General features: G+C 36.0%; 1 protein-coding gene across 2 annotated transcripts in view; it reads right to left on the bottom strand.

Moving 5' to 3' along the window:
* Znf704 (zinc finger protein 704) overlaps positions 1–17,920 on the bottom strand; it is a 197,455-nt gene that overhangs the window by 141,845 nt on the left and 37,690 nt on the right. For both annotated transcript variants that reach the window (XR_007108145.1, XM_047548039.1), the window contains exon 2: positions 12,568–12,806. Coding sequence is in view for 1 of the 2 variants with exons in the window: in XM_047548039.1 (XP_047403995.1) it covers positions 12,568–12,806 (239 nt within the window). In the remaining variant the exon portion in view is untranslated. The remainder of the gene's footprint in view (positions 1–12,567; positions 12,807–17,920) is intronic.

Below are 17,920 nucleotides of genomic sequence, written 5' to 3'. Positions count from 1 at the left end.
CTGGGATGTTTTCATTTCTGAGATGAAAGAAGCCAACTTTAGACTCAGTTAACCCAGTGGGCATGGCTCCACAGGAAACACAAGCACCATGATTCCAACATAATCACATCGTCTCCTATTCACAAGGACAGTGACACAGGAGTGAGTCAACACAGAACATTCTGAGCCCCCAGAACCACCCACATCCATGAAAAGCTCTGGAAAACTGTGCTTTGCTGGCTGTGTGGGTCTGAACTCTTGCTTGTCCAGAGGGTAGGGGATAACCTTGTCTCTGAGTGCCACATTCAGGCAGGTCCTGGGGCCACTGTCAATGATGGAGTTTGCCATGATGTGATGAATGAAGCAAGAAACTCTCAACACCAACTGTACTGGCTAAGAACCCACTTCTTCAGATTTGAAGGAACACCTCTCCAGTGAAGAAGTGTGTGTTTTTTTTTAAATAATGAGGGAAAAAAGCTTATTGAATTCTATATAAGAAAGATCTTGGTATAGCATATCACAACTGTTACTTCTAAGTGGGCATCCGGTAAGTATCTCAAATTAGCAACAACAACAAAGAAGTTAGCCAACAGACAATGAGCCAACATTTACAGCAGAAAATGTGGGCAATACATGTGCTAGTTTAGCTTATGAATGTATCAGTTATGCTTAATGTAGTTTTGTTTGTTTGCATTGAAAAATAGTTGAAGTATAAAAATACAAGTGTATGTAAGTACACCATTGTCTGATCCATCAATGAGAGGAACTGTCTTCTTTTTTCTTATCTATTCCTGTGGTTACAAAAATATTGGCCACTTAATTCAGTAATGTAATAATCCAATGAAAACTCTGTCAATAAATGCTGAATATTTTAAAACTACAGAATAAACTTTTATTTCTTTTTACACTCAGCAGATTAGTAAGGGTCTTCCTAGCTACAGATTGGAAAGGGTCTTCCTAAGTTTTGAAGGAGGCAGGGAAGTCCCAAACCATCTTACTTTACTCTATACAGTGTGACTATGGGGAAGGACAGGTTACTCCACTGGCTTTGAATCAATAGTGTAAAGATAAAGGCACTCCATGGCTGGCTGGGGAGCAGACGGGCACAGTCAGGGAACAGAGGCAGGTGAGGTACCTGACCCTGAGGACACATGGGGCAAGGAAGGCCAGGGGACTTCCTTAAGATCAATAAACAACGGAGCCCTCAAATTCCTTCCTAAATGTCAGTTCTATTTCTGGGCTATTATATCACCAATATAATATGCAAGAGAATTATATTCTCCAAATGTTCTGGAAGTAGATTTTTTTTTTATTTGTGAATTTTACTTTCTTTTGTTTATGTTGTATTCAAAGAAAGGTACAGCTAATAACTTAATAGGAAGTTGGAACTGAGGCTTAACACACTGGTGCTGAGTCATAAATTGCATCCCTTTCAGGAACACAGCAGTATTTCCCTTTGACTCCAAGTTTCCGGGCTGTAACATTATCTGTACATAGCTGGAAAATAAGGCTGCACTGTTTGTTGGGAATGAATCAACAGGTAAACTTGTTAGCCTTGAAAGATAAATATGTGAGAGAACACAAATCTTAAATACACTTTTGATGAGAGGTGGTTTTCCATATGCTTAAGGGGCACAATGCGGGCTAAATGCTCTGTGGCCCAAACCCATCCATGCTCATAAATGTGGTGCAGCTGTCTGGCACTCTCAGCAGAGAGAGTTCGCCGCAATCATTAACACTACCTGGTTCTGTGAAACTATGCAGCATGTGCAATGCACTGAGGTGATATTTTGAAATCCACATAGTTAATACACTTATCAACTATGGTTGGAAAGAACAGTTCCTCCAAAACCAGTTCACACTTACCAGTATTTAAGATTCAGTTTGAGTTCTTTATAGATTCTGGAGATTAGTGCTCTATCTGAAGTATGATTGGCAAAGATTTTCTCCCACTCTGTAGGCTCTTTCTTCGCATTGCTGATAGTTTCCTTTGCTGAGAGAAAGCTTTTTAGTTTGAATTTATCCCAGTTATTAATTCTTGCTTTTATTTCTTGTGCTATGGGGGTCCTGTTGAGGAAGTCTGGTCCTAAGCCGACATGTTGATACAAATAATCCAATTGACAAATGGGCTAAGGAAATGAACAGACACTTCACAGAAGAAGATCTACAAGCAATCAACAAACATATGGAAAAATGTTCAACATCTCTAGTAATAAGAGAAATGCAAATCAAAACCACCCTAAGATTCCATCTCACCCCAATTAGAATGGCAATTATCAAGAATACAAGCAACAACAGGTGTTGGCGAGGATGTGGGGAGAAAGGTACACTCATATATTGCTGGTGGGGCTGCAAATTAGTGCAGCCACTCTGGAAAGCAGTATGGAGACTCCTTAGAAAACTTGGAATGGAACCACCATTTGACCCAGCTATCCCACTCCTTGGCCTATACCCAAAGGACTTAAAATCAGCATACTACTGAGATACAGCCACATCAATGTTCATAGCTGCTCAGTTCACAATAGCCAGACTGTGGAACCAACCTAGATGTCCTTCAATTGATGAATGGATAAAGAAACTGTGGTATATATATATACAATGGAATATTACTCAGCCATAAAGAATGATAAAATTATGGCATTTGCAGGCAAATGGATGAAACTGGAGAATATCATGCTAAGTGAGATAAGCCAATCTCAAAAAACCAAAGGACGAATGATATCGCTAATAAGTGGATGATGACACATAATGGGGGGTGGGAGGGGCTAGTGTTAGGGTTAGAGTTAGGGTTAGGGAGGGGGGCAAGAATGGAGGAAGGAAGGACTGTATAGAGGGAAAAGAGGGGTGGGAGGGGTGGGGGGGGAAGGGAAAAAAATAACAGAATGAATCAAACAACATTACCCTATGTAAATTTATGATCACACAAATGGTATGCCTTTATGCCATGTACAAATAGAGAAACAACATGTATCCCATTTGTTTACAATAAAAAAAAAATAGTCAAAAAAAAAAAAAAAGATTCAGTTTTATTCAGTGGCCTTAGAAGAACTCAGTAAAGTCTGATCACATCCAAGTAACATTAAAGATCAGAGTTATCCTGGTAGAATCAATCCCAAGGAACACAGACTTAAGCATCTACTGTGATTTGATGAAACCTTACATTCTATAGATGAAAGTCACCACTTTTTTTTTTTTTTTTTCAAACTATAGTGTAGCAAATTGGATATAGAAAACAGTCAACGATAGCCTTGTATTTGTATACATGACCAGGGTAACTCCACATCATGTACAACCACAAGAGTGGGATCCTAAATAGAATGTTATACTCGATATATGTATAATCTGCCAAAATACATTCTGTTGTCATGTATAACTAAAAAGAATAAAAACAAAAACAACAAAAAAGAAAACAGTCAGTGACATTATAAGCTATAATTCTTAGAAAGTGCAGCAAAACTAACCAAATCTATTTTGTGATGAATTCTATTTGAAGGGTTGATTTAGGAAAGCTGAGTTCAGGAGCTCCATTGAGGAAGTAAATGTTTTCCAAACCCAGTTAATATAAATTCTGAGTGTGGAAGGGCAATCAAAAGCTTTTTATCACTTAGAAATTAAGCTAAAAAGTAATGTTTGCCTCAGGAAGTCATTACAGGAAAATCAAGACAGACAAGTGGCTATTTACTTTGAAACAAAATATCTTACAATAGTAAACACTGCTAGTCCAATTACTTACTTTATGATTTGACTAAGCTGGTCTACATATCATTCTCTACAAATACATTTGGTGTCTAGTTGATTTTTTTTCAAAGTCTACAGGCCTTTGGTGAAGGACATTACCAGTTTTATTGCTAAGGTTAACTTAAATTCCATGTGTCTATAACCAAACCCCTGATTTCCCTCCATACATATCTACTTTTTTGTATTACTCCCGAGTTACTTAATGTTTTGATTAGTATCACCAACCACTTTCTCAAACCAGATGTCTGTTCTGAGCACCCAGCATCCTTACTAAGCACCCATCTGACCGGTTTTATTCCTGACACATTCTGTAGAGTCTGCACCTCACCTCCTCCTAAGCACAGCCCCATTTTCTGGTGCTTTTGTCCTGGGTTAAGGTTTCACAGTGATCTCTCTGGTTTCTATAGATGCCTCTTAACTATAACTTCTACTTTCAGTGTCAAAACTTGTATGTTCTTCCTCTCTACCCCCTCATTCACACATGACACCAGATGACTGTTCGGAAATGCCATTCAAATGGCATCAACTAAATAGCCCTCTATACCTAGTAAATAAAAATCAACTTCTGCAAGTCTTCCAAGTTAATACTGAATCTCCAGACTTATTCCTTAATATTTCCCCACCCAGAAGTCTACTTATGGAAAAGAAAAAAAAGGAAGTTAATATTTTAAAGAAGAATCAGTCATAACTGAAGGTAGTAACAAAATAAAAACTCAACTTAGGAGTATTAAAAGATATTTGATATATTTGCTACATTTCCTCATTTAAAAGTAGTATATATTAATATTTTTACTACTATATATAAAGAAAAGGCATAAGCAAATGCATTCAGTGTGATAACCCTGATCCAAGCCTACAGTATGTCTATTTGGTATACTTGAACTTCTGTAATACTGCTGCTGTGGGGGAACATCAGAAAAGCCAGGAATAACTAAAGAAGTCCTCTCAAACTCTGGGAATGAAGCTGCTTTTATGTTTTAAAGAACCAGAACTGTGACGATACTCGTTTAACCTTTCTTTGATTTAGATGAAATTTAACAGCTTCATGATAATTATACTTGTGCAAAATATCAGTTATGCACTACTGGGAGTCATTTGCCCTTTAGGGGGCACACAGGAATCATATTGCAGATTTCCAACTAAATCTGTTTAGTCCCAACTACTCCAACTAAATACACCCCCACCCACAAACACGGAAATGCCTCCTTCCCCGCTGGAGATGCTCCTTCCTCCACCACTAACTCTAATGAGACAGACACAGAAAGACTACTCTATTCCTAGTACTGAGGATAAAGTGCTTTCCCTGTGTGTTGAAGCAAAAAGGGAAAAAAGGGAAACCTCATTTTAGGGATAAATGATAAATTCAGCTGAAGTGCAAAATTAACCTACTCTAAGGTTGCACTGTCCACTACAGTTGTCACAGGACATCCATGGATCACTTGAAAGGTGCCTGATCCAAACTGATAGGTGCTGTAAGAGTAAAATATATACCAGATTTTAAAAACCTAGCATGCAAAAAAAAAAAAAGAATGTAAAATATCTTACCAATAACTTTTTATACTGATTACAAATTGAAATAATTCTACTTGGGATATATTGGGTTAAATAATATATAATATTAAGGTTTTTTAATCTGTTTCTTTTTCCTGTTTTTAATGTAGCTATTAGAAACCATAACACTTACATATATAGCTCACATTAAATATCTATTGTACAGTCCTTCTCAAACACTTATTTTAAATAAATAACCAATGTTCAGTTTCATTACTGTTTTTCTTTAATAAAAGCAGAATACAGAATCTCTACTGATGGGTAGGTGAGGAGTGGGAGATAGCAGAGAATTTAATTATTTGTATTACCTGATTGTTTAAGTTTTGAATAGGTCTAAGGAGAAAAAAAGATGTTGCATCAAACATAAATGTAAACCAGTTCTGCAGAGGCAGCCTATGGCTACAACAAAAGCAGGATAATAGCACTCCTAAGCATTTGGGAACATTCCCATATATCCAACCTGTGCCACAAAGCCAACAGTCCACCTCTCAACAGTGCCACTCTGTTACCTGAAGTCGGGTTAAATTTTCTTCATTTTACTGTCAAGGATGATTACAGAAGGGCATTTACTAATTATCCAAGAACTCTTTGGAAGAGATGCCTACAAATGCTTGAACTTCACACTTTCAGAATTTCACTTTGTAACTCCCAGTTTGATCCAGAAAGCACATCCTTCATTAATAGCAAAATGACACAAATTATTTTAAAAATGCATTATTAATGACTAAGATTCTAAATTCAAAATGCAATTCTAAACAGGCAGCACAGTCTAATTTGTTACCCATCTGTGTTCATAATAAAAGGGCTACAGAACGTAGTTATTGGAAATTGATGATTTTTAAAAGTCTTATTTAGGGTTGGGGGTGTAGCTCACTGGTAGGGCGCTTGCCGAGTATATGTGAGGCACTGGGTTCCATTCTCAGCACTGCACATAAATAAGTAAAAATAAAGGTTCATTGACCACCAAAAAAATTTTTTTTTAAATGTCTTAAAGTTAACACAGGGCTGGGGTTGTGGTTCAGTGATACAGCACTTACCTGGCATGTGTGAGGCACTGGGTTCGATCCTCAGCACCACATAAAAATGAATAAACAAAATAAAGGTATTATATCCATCTATAACTAAAAGAAGTTAGTTAACACAGATAAGAAAGTGCTCTTTAAAACACACACAAGCCAGATCTGTGTTACAAAAGATAAAAGATAACATCAATGTTACTACTATTAGTAAAGGAAAGAGAACAGCTATTTAGAAAGGCTCTCTGTCTTACCCTTCTGACTGCCTTTGCACTGCCATGGAACATTGGGAGAATCTCAGAAATCATCTCTAGGCACTTGGTGGGAAGAGGAGCTATTTTTAAAAAACAACAAACAGAATCCTGACAATTCCATTCAATGAAACTTTGTCCTAGAATGAGAAGAGAGATGGAACTGTAGTCTTTCTTGGTGGGTTCTGGTTCCACAGATGATAGAAGTGCTGTAAAGTATAATTCTGTCTCTAATCTTCATTTACATGTTGACTTTAGCATCTAAATCCCCAGTGAGATGGGACTTGACTGTTCTCAACAGCACAATGTGTGGTACTATCATAATCTCAATTATCTTGGGTTCAGCCATCTTCCAACCTCCATTGCTCAGTCAACAGGACTATTCCTGTGTTTTAGAAAGAGTATTTTGGATGCTGTGCAGTAGAGAGAAAGGCTACAGCAAGAAAGCAAGGACAATAGTTAACTTTCTGACTTGAACTACTTGAATGATGGGAAGGGACAGAAGTGGATAAAGGTCTCCTGGAGAAGACAATTTTTATAGTTATTTATGGAGACTGCTTCATTCCCAAGGAGGGTTCACAAACTGTACAGTATTAGTATTTTTCCAACAAGGGTGAGTACACGTATACTTGCATCCCAATATGTTTTCTAAAAAGAAAATGCACTAGTTTTTAAAGAAATGTTTAAAAAGGTAAAGTGGCCTCTCTTCACTAGTCTCATATTAATTACAAAGTTGAGACCTAAAGAATTTCTAACTCATTTAAAAACATGAAACATTTTCTCCAGGAATGGGTGGGCTTCTAGAGATTCTGAAATAAAAGATAGCAATTTTGCCTTATTTAACATGATTCAAATTGTACATAGGAGAATTTCCTATAAATTGTATATAATATATAAAAGGCAGTGGAGAAAATGCAGACAACAGCATTGAAAATGGAAGCCAAACTGGTTCATAATTTCCCATCTTACACAGAACGTGGATTATAACTGAGTTCACTTTTTAACCTTGAACTCAAAGATTAACAAGTCTCTGAAATTCTTTTGAACTACAGGATTTCCAGAATGGCAACAGATAAGGAGAGGATGATTTCATTTTATCCAGCAAGTGATAAATATGACATCACTATATTTTAAAACCCTGCAAAACAATACCATATGGTTTGTTTTCTTCCAATAGCAAACTAACAAGCTGTAGTATTCTAACAAACTGCTATTAGGCCTAGGAATATTTTTGGCCAAATTTTTCTTTCTCCCTTGTTGTAACTGGTTTGCTAATAGATTTCTTTAGTTTTAGAGTTATAATTAGGAGGCAGTTATTGCTTTGCATAATCAAATTGTAATTGCTGTTTGGGTGAAATCCAATGAATTTAAGCATTAGTACCTCCAAAAACACAATATCTGGCAAAAACAGAGTAACAAATGTCATGCTTTAATGATCTAGCCTATCTAATAATGTTTGCCTAACTGTTGAAATTTTTTAGAAGCTAGAGCACTAGTGATATTAAAGGATATTAAAATGATCAGTCTACTTTAAAGCAGCATGGTTGAAAATGACAACAAATTAATATTCTCCCATTAAGTATTAATGGAGGCGATAAGGAACGAGAATTCTCTTGGGGTGAGAATCTTACTTAGGTCTGTCATTTGTGTAGTGTGTGCTCCTGGGTGAGTCGCTCAACATTCCTGAGTCTGTCTCCTCAGTTATAAATGGGAATTGTAATACCTAAATAGATACTTGTCAATTTTTTCCACGCTTAATGGCTGAACTTGCTTCCTGGGTCTGGAGAATTTCCTACATGCGTCTCTCATTTTAGAAGTCAAAAAGCCCAGGTGCAGGTGCCCACCTTCCTGTCTCTCATTCTGACCTGGTTCTCCAGCCTTCCAAGCAACTCTGGGAGCTCACAATCTTTAAAAACAAAACAAAACAAAAAACAAACAAACAAGAAAACCCTATCCTTTGCCAACTGTCAATGGCTAGGGTCATTTTCCATTTCTCACAACCAAGAAACTTCATTACTACTTCTAAAATGTATCTCAGATCTGTCCACTTTTCTCCCTCTCAACTGTCTCCACTCCAGTCCAAACTCCCATGATAGCCTTTTTGCACTAATGCAGTGGCCTTCTGATAGTGCTTCCTATGTCCATTCTTATCCTCTCCAACTCGCTGTATACATGATGGCAGGAGTGACCTTCTATCAATACAAAGGATATCACATCATTCTCCTCTACAAAATCCTTCCTGTTGACTTACTAATATAATTTAAAAATTTTAAGCACAATCCACATAACTCACCATGATCTGTCTCTTGCCTACCATTTCAAACTGAAGTGTCTATCAGCTGATGGATGGATAAAAACAGTGTGCTATGTTCATGGAATGGAATATTACTTGGCAATAAAAAATGAAGTACTAATACATGCGACAACATGGATGAACCTTGAATGTGCTGTCTTTAAATTCCTGTCATATTTTTAAAGCCTATTATTCTCAACTCTCCATAAGGATCAATGAAGCTTTTATTTTTCCCAGAGACTTAAAATATACTTACAACAACATATTTATGATTGGTTAGTTCTTTATTCTCAATTCACTATCTTCCTGAATTAATAAACAATAAAAACTTTAGAGAGACATCAGTTCTTTAGAGACTTTAGAGACTGTTGTCCCTACTGTTAGTATTGATACTTTTAGTATGTGTTTCTCTCAATTTCAATTACTGCTTCCAAATATTCCTAAAAGGTGGGGAGACTTTTTTTCTGCTAATGATAGATCACTAGTTCCAAAGAGATCACTGCTTGAATGTGTGCATGTTCACACACCTTCACTCTTTCTGTTTAGTTTTATCCACTGAAGTGTGTGGGATAATTTGAGAAATATTTTGAGTACCTCAACTCTATACAATGTATTTACCCCCTCAACCCTTCCCACCAAAAAAGGAAAGCACTGTCTCTTCCTGAAATCAACTGCAACACACATCAACTCCAAGGACCTTAGGATTTGTCCCTACCAACCCGAGGCGGATCAGAAGGAAGAGACAGTTTGTGTTTTTTCATGACTTGAAGAATTAATCATGGGATCCTTGGGTCAATAGTCACTTACTATGTTTCATAGGAAGTTTGGGATCCTATTCAAAAGTGAAGATTCCAGGTGGCCTGTACTGATAGACCCTGAGCTTCCAAAGAGCTGGTTTCTGTGTCCAGTCCATACTACATAGGGCACTTTTAATAGATAAAGAACAATATTAGGGGGGCAGGGAAAGGAGCCATGATCTGTACCTCACAGGCCTTGAACAACAGGGAGCTAACTGACTAAGGGGTCCAGCTTCTGGGCTGGATCTGTGCCCAGGTCACAAATACTATGGGTTGCACCCAACCTACAACAAAGCACAGCAAGGATACTAATGGAGGTCTCCTTGTGAGGCTGCCTAGGACACCTCCATCCATCCTGCCCTCCCTTCTTCACTGGGTTCAGACTTGTACTCAGGTCTGGGTCCGACTTCCCATCTCCCTCCCATCCTCTCTCCCCAACTCCACCCTCTTTTCTCCTGCAGTGTTTCTCCTAGTAAAAAAAAGTGTTTGTATGTTTATTCTGGTCTTGGCATTTGCTTCTCAGATGATCCAGCCTAACATCTGGATTATTTACTTAAATTTATACTTTTTGAAACTAGCAACTTTCAAGTCAGTTCTCAGCAAGTGGGTAAACAAACAGGGATTTTAAAAAATAGACCTCAGATACAGAGTTCTTCCTTCTCCATACCATTCCAATTTGAAGAAGACACTAATAAATTAGGCTTCTAAACAGATGTATCAAATCAAGTGAGTTTCTTAATTTTAAGCATACTCCTTTAGTTACTGATTTATTTAATTCTGATGAGAAATGAGCAAATGAGGAATGTTACTCGAAACTAGCCTATTATGTGTCTCTCCCTCTGATTTGACTACAAGCTCTTAGAGGTTGGGCACCCTCTCCTATTTGCTTTTTAATTTTTTTTTTTTTTACCATGTACTAGATTCACTCATAACAGGTGCTCAATAAATGTCTGCTGAGCAGAGGCAGGAGAGATCAGTGATGTTCAACTCAGTGGGGTGTAAGAATATTATAGGAAAGGATTCTCAGGCCTCTCTGAGGACATGAAAAGCAAATGCATGGAAACTATAGAAAATAAACTTCAAGTTTCATTTTATAAACCACAGAGAGTAAAGTTCAACTCTTAGGTACAGTGAGAATGAGAAAAATGCAAAATGAGAACCATTACAGGGAACCAATTTTTAAACTGGACTTCGTATCAATGATATTTGGCCTAAAATGGTTATCCTGCCTCTGAGAACTGACCCAAACATATGTCTGAATTTAGAAGAGTAAGTTGCAACAATCTTGTGGATTATCATACACAGATTACATATATATGTACCAATTTAATATAGATTTTATAAGACAGATTTGTAGATCTCCTTTTACCAAAAATTTTCACTATACTTTAGATTTATTCAAACTCTATTATTTATGCACAGCCAGATACAAATATATTGAACCTCCATAAACAAAAAGAAAAATACTGTTTCTTTATATCATATGAAAAAGTCTCTTTAAAACAAAATATTGATCATTTTGTTTAGGTAGAAGTAGGAAGTTACCATTTATTAAATAACATGGTAATAAACAAATAGAAAAGAGTTTGAGAGTTACATCACTGTTATACTAAATTTCCGATTTCTTCATGACCATTTAATTAAAAAAGCAATTTATTTTACCAACTGCTGGCATATTTGTGATCATTAAATTTTTACTACAGCAATGAAAACAAGTTTGCCAGTAGAGGCCTCAAACAATGAAACTTTGAGTAGCATTTCCCATAATAGTTTAATACATCTAAATTATACCTTGCTATTGGGGAATTTTTTTCTGTAAATGAATGGATGGAAAACCTAATTAATCTCCCCCCAGTGTTTAAGAACCACACAATAACATTGGCTTACTTTTGTACTTTTATATACACTCTGTGAATGTGAGAAAGTAGAAAGTATCACACACACACACCACAGTCAGAAAAGGCAGAACACATTTCCTTCCTCCCCTTTTCATTATCTTCCCCAGAAGTTACTGTAAGTGGGTGAAATTAAGAGTCAAGATACACCTAGAACAATCCATGGCAATTTAAAATGATCAATTCTAGGTCTTTTAACATAGATGAAGGGCTAGTGAAAATTTTATACAAAATAAGTCTGATAGAATTGCCAGGTTATCATTATCTGATACTGGGAAGTCTAATCTTTGCCCTCCGGGTTTAGGTAGAAAACAAAAGCATAGCTCTTCACATTTCAAATTGTTAACATGTCATTTTTCCTGAGTCAAAAAACTAGCAGCTACAAATTGAGGAATCTGTTTGGCTCAGGTTGTGATAAAGCATTTCACAATGAAGCCATAGGAAGATGAATTAATCCTAAATAATGTAACATGTACTTTTGTGAAAAAATAGAAAAGTTAATAATTCTAACTAGTTAAACAGAGGTAATGAATGTATGAAAATTATCAATTAAAGGTTAAGAAAAACAAAGAGGCCTATAATTTTTGAAGATGACAAATTTGGTAGCAGTTTAGAATAATATGTAATTTCCTAGAGAAGATATTTTTGGTTTAACACAGAAATGAAAATTCTAATTACAAAAAGTGAACAGGTGGAAAAGGATCATTTATTCCTTTCTTGGAGACATTGTTTTCCTCATTTTTAAGTTCTATCATTCCTACATTGCATGTTTAATGATTACATATATACTTTTACATCTATTTCTGTGCTCATTATTCTATCAGAATCTAATATAACATTCTTTTCTAAAGCTATAGTAGTTTCAACTACAGCAGCCTCAAAGTCCAATTTGAAGAGTAGGGCCACCTACTCCACTTCATAGAAGCAACAGAAAAAAACTCCAGACAGAAAACCCTTGTAAGTCTGTGCAGGAGAGAGGTGGGGCAGATTGTACATGCTCTCTCCTAGCCTCCTGGGGCAGACACATACAAGATGCAAAGTTCTTACCTTGCCGGAGGGACATCAATATTGGAAGAAACAACTTTCCGTTTCTGCTCAAGGAGACAGATGGAACGAGTATTTTCTTTTTCATGGTCAAGGACCCGGCTGGCTTTTTTGGTATCTGCTGTTTTCACATCTTCTTCCATGGCCAAGGGGAACAAGTGATGAGACATTTTTTTACTAGAGTCACGTTTCAAGTCCTCTGATTGAAATGTGAAAGCCATTTCCCGCTTAATGCTCCCCACCTGTGAAATGAAACAAGAAACTCTTACACAAATCATAACTAACATTGCAAAGTCATATACAATTGGTGCATCTGTCATAACACAAACAAAAAGTATCACAAACACAAGAAATGCCTCTCTTTGAAGATTTGAAAGCATAAGACCTCTAGTTTTTTTAAAATTTGAATGTGATATTTTCTTTTAAAACTAAAAAAGCACAAGTAAACTCTTAAATATTTCAGTTTCATGATCATGTTTAGTAAATTCAAACTTTATCATTGCCCCCTAACAATGATCTTAACCATAATGCCTTTATCTACTGTCATTAAGATCTTTTAAAAATGCCTCCTACAGTATTGTGATAAAGAAGTCAGGCTAATTTTTCTTATCATTTTTAATTAAATGCAACGATTAAGGTATAAGACAAATATAAAATTAAAATTCAACAAGTTGAATCCTGTTATTTCCAAATTTGTGATCATTGAAAATGGAGACAAAAGTTAAAGGTCTTTGTAAGGTAACTGCTATTGTAAATGAAGTTTGGAACAAACTAGTTTGATCCCTAAGTATATGAAGAAGGGTCAGACGAAGTCTGCAGCCTCACCAATCGGTAAAGTACATTTCAAATATGCCCTTATGTCACATGCCCTTATGTCAGTCCACTCCTTTTTGGGGAGTCCATCTGTACAGTGCAGTCACCACTTTTACAGAAGATATACTTTTTGTTCCTCTGTAATCTTAGGTAAGAGAAAAAGTGAAAAGACTTTGATCTACTAGATTCAGGTTTACAGAATCCAAGGTTTTAAATCTAAGGCATTTTCAGAATAAAATAAGAATGTGACTTTATTCATAGCATAGTATTAATGACGAGAAACTCCAGACTCAAGGAAAACTCAGATGTATGTGTGTTGAAGTCACAGGATCTGCCTATGTAGGAGAATTTCCAGAGCCTAGGGACCACTCATGCCTCAGAATCCACTCAGCAGGCGCATGTCTTTCACATGAACACAAAGCTCTGAAGGCATTGCACCCTGTCCTCGGCCTGTCAGGCAGAGGGGAAGTTCACCTTCCCATGGTTTTTCCAACAGGCTTATCTTCAGCCCCACAGGAAAATATCAGTCACATTTGGTCCACTTGCAACTCATTAAAAGGTCACCATATTTCTTAGAATGCTTTCATGAAATAAAATAAGAGTCCAAGGAAAACGAATGTCTGCTTTTAAGTGCTGTTTAATGGCATCAATACACACAAAAAGGAGTAAGAAAAATTTCCACACTGCTAAAAAGGCAATGAATATTATATTAAAATGCAGTTTAGAAAATTGGTGAATATAATTAAAATATTTTAAATATCCATCATTAACCAGTACTCTGTGCAACTCTTTCTGTCTGTATGTGGAGGTGACAGGGAGGTGCTTTCCACCTCTCAACCAGGCCCATTTCAGCCTACCCTGCAACAAGAATATGATAAACACCAGGCAAAAAAGATGACGAATGAAGGCCTCAATTTTGATGAGTATCAACTGGTTCCCCCAAGTGCCAGGTATTACATTAATTAAATATGTAAGTAGTAAGCAGTACTAAGCTGAAATAATAATTGACATCCATGCTTCCCCTAGGGCCAACTGGACTGATTAAATGGATTTCATCCAACATTTAAAGGAGGGGCACCGCATTAGAGGAAGTCTAGTTTTTAGCTTTGCAATTTTAGGGAGAAAAATCTTAAGTAAATAAATACAAATAGAATACATTTTCTACAGAAATGTTTTTATATTTGTATGACATGCTCTTGGTTAAGGCTTCATAATAAAACAAATTATAGTAGTATTCAACAATGCAAGATATAAATCTTCTAAGATACTTTCTAAACAAAAAACTAATTGCTCAATAGTAACCAGAGAATTTTAGCAATTGAATAGATTTCAAAGCCAACTGAACTCAGACTTATTGTTTAAACATGGAATTACAGTGACTAGAAATGACCAAAGAAGACCAAAAATAACTATAGAGATGAGAAGATGTTAAATTATTTGTTTTATGCCTTCTGCTGTATGCAGTGCTGGTGGAAGGGCTAGGTGGCAGGTGTAAATAGTCATAATCTCTCTGTGCTGTAAAGCTTGCATGTATATATTACATGTTCTTTATTATGTCCTTTTATTCATATCAAATATTGTATTGAAAAGATTTTTTAAAAACCAGGAGAATTCACAGGAGATAAGAGAGTGTAAAGAGTATATGAAGTCAAATCTTGGAAAACTGGGCTCAGAAATTGTCCAGAGAAACAGGGTGATGTCTGTCTGGAGGGGTGCTGGACAAGGGAAGGCACTTCAGCGTGAGGTGAAGGGCATGACTGAAGGCTGAGAAAGGCTGGTAGGAACAGAGCGGCACAGGTCCACACCCAGCTATTCCACATGAACACTGACTGATCTTTCATTAGATTAATAGAAGAAAGAAGCAAAAGGAAGATACAAACCCATTTATATGGGATTTCCAGAAAAGGCAACTCTACAGTTATAGGGAGCAAATCAATGACTGCCTGTGGCTGGGATTGAGAGCAGAAACTGCAACTGGGCACAAGGGAGCTTTCTGAGGTGATGGGAATGTTCTGGAACTAGACAGCAGTGATGTCTGCATAAGCTGTAAGTTTATTAAAATTCAGTGAACTGTATTCTTGACAATGGAATGAATGTTGTGGTATGTAAATTATGCCTCAATAGGGCTGTTTACTCTCTTCCTCTTCTCACTCTTCTACTACATTGTGAATGAAAAACTTTGTATCTAAGAAATACTACTTTATATTTAACCGTTTTCATGAAATCATAAACAACTAAGCAGGAAGAATCCCAGAGACTGTGCAGACTCATTGAAACATTTTCCTTTTCAATGTTTTGTAGACTTTAAATGTATTTTTCACTTTTAAATGCTTATTACAAAATATATACCTGTTAAAATTTCAATAAGAAACAGTGTATAAGGGAAAGCTTGCTATTCTTCCCTACTCCTAGAGAGAACAACTTTTTACAATTATTATGAAACCTTGAATTATTTACAAAGAATTAAATACCTCTGTATGCATTCAAACTATTGGGAGTGTTTAGACATTAATGTGATTATACTCTATATATTATTTGGCAACCTTTTTATTACTTGAAAATATATCATGATCATTGTTTCATATGAGTAGTAGATTTACTATGCTATAAACACTATAGAAGTTTATGAAATGGTATATTTTTACCAACTTTTTGAAAAACACAAATATTTTCAATTTGCCATTAAAAGTGAGTATTAAACATATATCTTTATGTGCTTGTGTAAGAATTTTGCAGGAAAAATTCCTGGAGAATGGAATTCCTGAATTAAACAACCTAGGTTTTCTTTAATGGGTGAACAAAGTATTGGGATACTCACAAAATGGACATATCATGAAATCACTAAGTAGAAGGACATCTGAATATATCCATGTTCGATTAAGGGTAACAGACTTGTTCGTGACCTATTTAGAGAGGCATGCAAGTTGTAGACCAGGTCGAGCATGATTTCACTGGACTTATAAAACAGAATTAAATGCCAAGATGCTTCACACCTCAGAGAACAGAATACTGAATGGGCCAAACGGGTTCTTTCACTTTTTTTCATATATACTAGACAGACACATAGAAAGAGATGGACCATTCTTAAGTAAGAAGATTATGGGAGGGCTGTACTTTAAAAAGGAAATAGAAAATTTTAAATAATGAGACAGGGTTTGAGAGTCACAAAAATTATGAAGAATAATGCTCTTCACTTTTTTTTTTTAACATATAAGGTAACTGGCATTCTCAAATACTATTGGTGGGAATACACATATTTTGGAAGGCTTACCTGGAAAAATATAGCAAAATCTAACTCTGTACCCCCTTACTACATTAATTCTACCTTTATGGGAAAAAGAATACTCAGAGACATTTATCACAGAAATGCTTAAAGTATTAAAAAACAGAAGCGACCTAAGTATCCATCAATGATTTGGTGGTTAAATATGCATAAATAAAATGCGTGCTTAAAAAAAAAAGACCTATCTCTACATTAACCGACACAGGGAGAAATTTAATATGCAAATTATAAAAAGATTACAAATGAGAATATATAACATGATCTTAGAAGGAATGTATATATGTAAAGAAATGTTCTAAAAGGACATTCTAAAATGTTAATTTTTTTTCTTTGGAGACAGAGGTATAACCAAATTTTGCCATCTTGTTAGTAATTTTTTTCAACATCCACATGTAGTTCGGTATTTTAAAACTATGGTGTTACCTTACTATGAAAAAGTACTTATTTTACATAATTAACTTTCTCAAATCTAACATTTATAGAATATTTTAATTCTATTAGCTTCAGTCATTAGATAAATGTATTATTTTAAAGGAAAAAGTGAACTACCTAAAATAATGTACCCACAGACACTCTTTACTTGCATTATCAGCACCTCCCAGTTATATTATGCAGAAATAACTACCACTGGATTCTTTCTTCCTACCCATCACACAAGTCCTTCCTATAGCACGTCAACACACATATTACCCAGTATAATTTCTTGTAAAGGAACAAAAGCTTCAACATTCAATTATATAAGAATACCCCCAATTACCAATTACCACTGACAAATAAAACTTGGAATTTTTATTTCAATGAACCAGCTTTTGTTTTTCTAGAAGATAATCAGTGTATGTATAAATATGATATACTTGGGGAAATTGCAGTTTCTTAACAAGAAGTTCACAGGATCTATTTCAGGCTTGAATTTCTCTAAATGGTGTCCTTTGTAAATTGGATGCAACTTTCTAAGACAGGGAGTAGAGCTCATCAGTCTTTCTCAATACAAAACATCTGGTTTCCATAGGAAGATTCTAACAGCACAACAGAAAAGAGGACAGCTTCTGACACCAGCCCACTTCCTTGATCACTCCATCCTTCCCTCTACGCCCAAGTGCACTCCAGGTCATCTTAATCCTAACAAACCTCCCTACAGATGCCAAAAGGCATGTGGAAATTATTCTCAGATCTGTGGAGCTGGCTCTAAAGATGAAGTGGATTTTCCAGGAATACTGCAGAAAGCCAACCCATTTGCCTTCTGGGACTTTATGAATGCTG

The sequence above is a fragment of the Sciurus carolinensis genome, chromosome 1 (genome assembly GCF_902686445.1).
Source record: "Sciurus carolinensis chromosome 1, mSciCar1.2, whole genome shotgun sequence".
Taxonomy (NCBI): Eukaryota; Metazoa; Chordata; class Mammalia; order Rodentia; family Sciuridae; genus Sciurus; species Sciurus carolinensis.
Note: the sequence above shows the minus strand (reverse complement) of the source record. Positions and strands in the feature narration are given on the sequence as shown.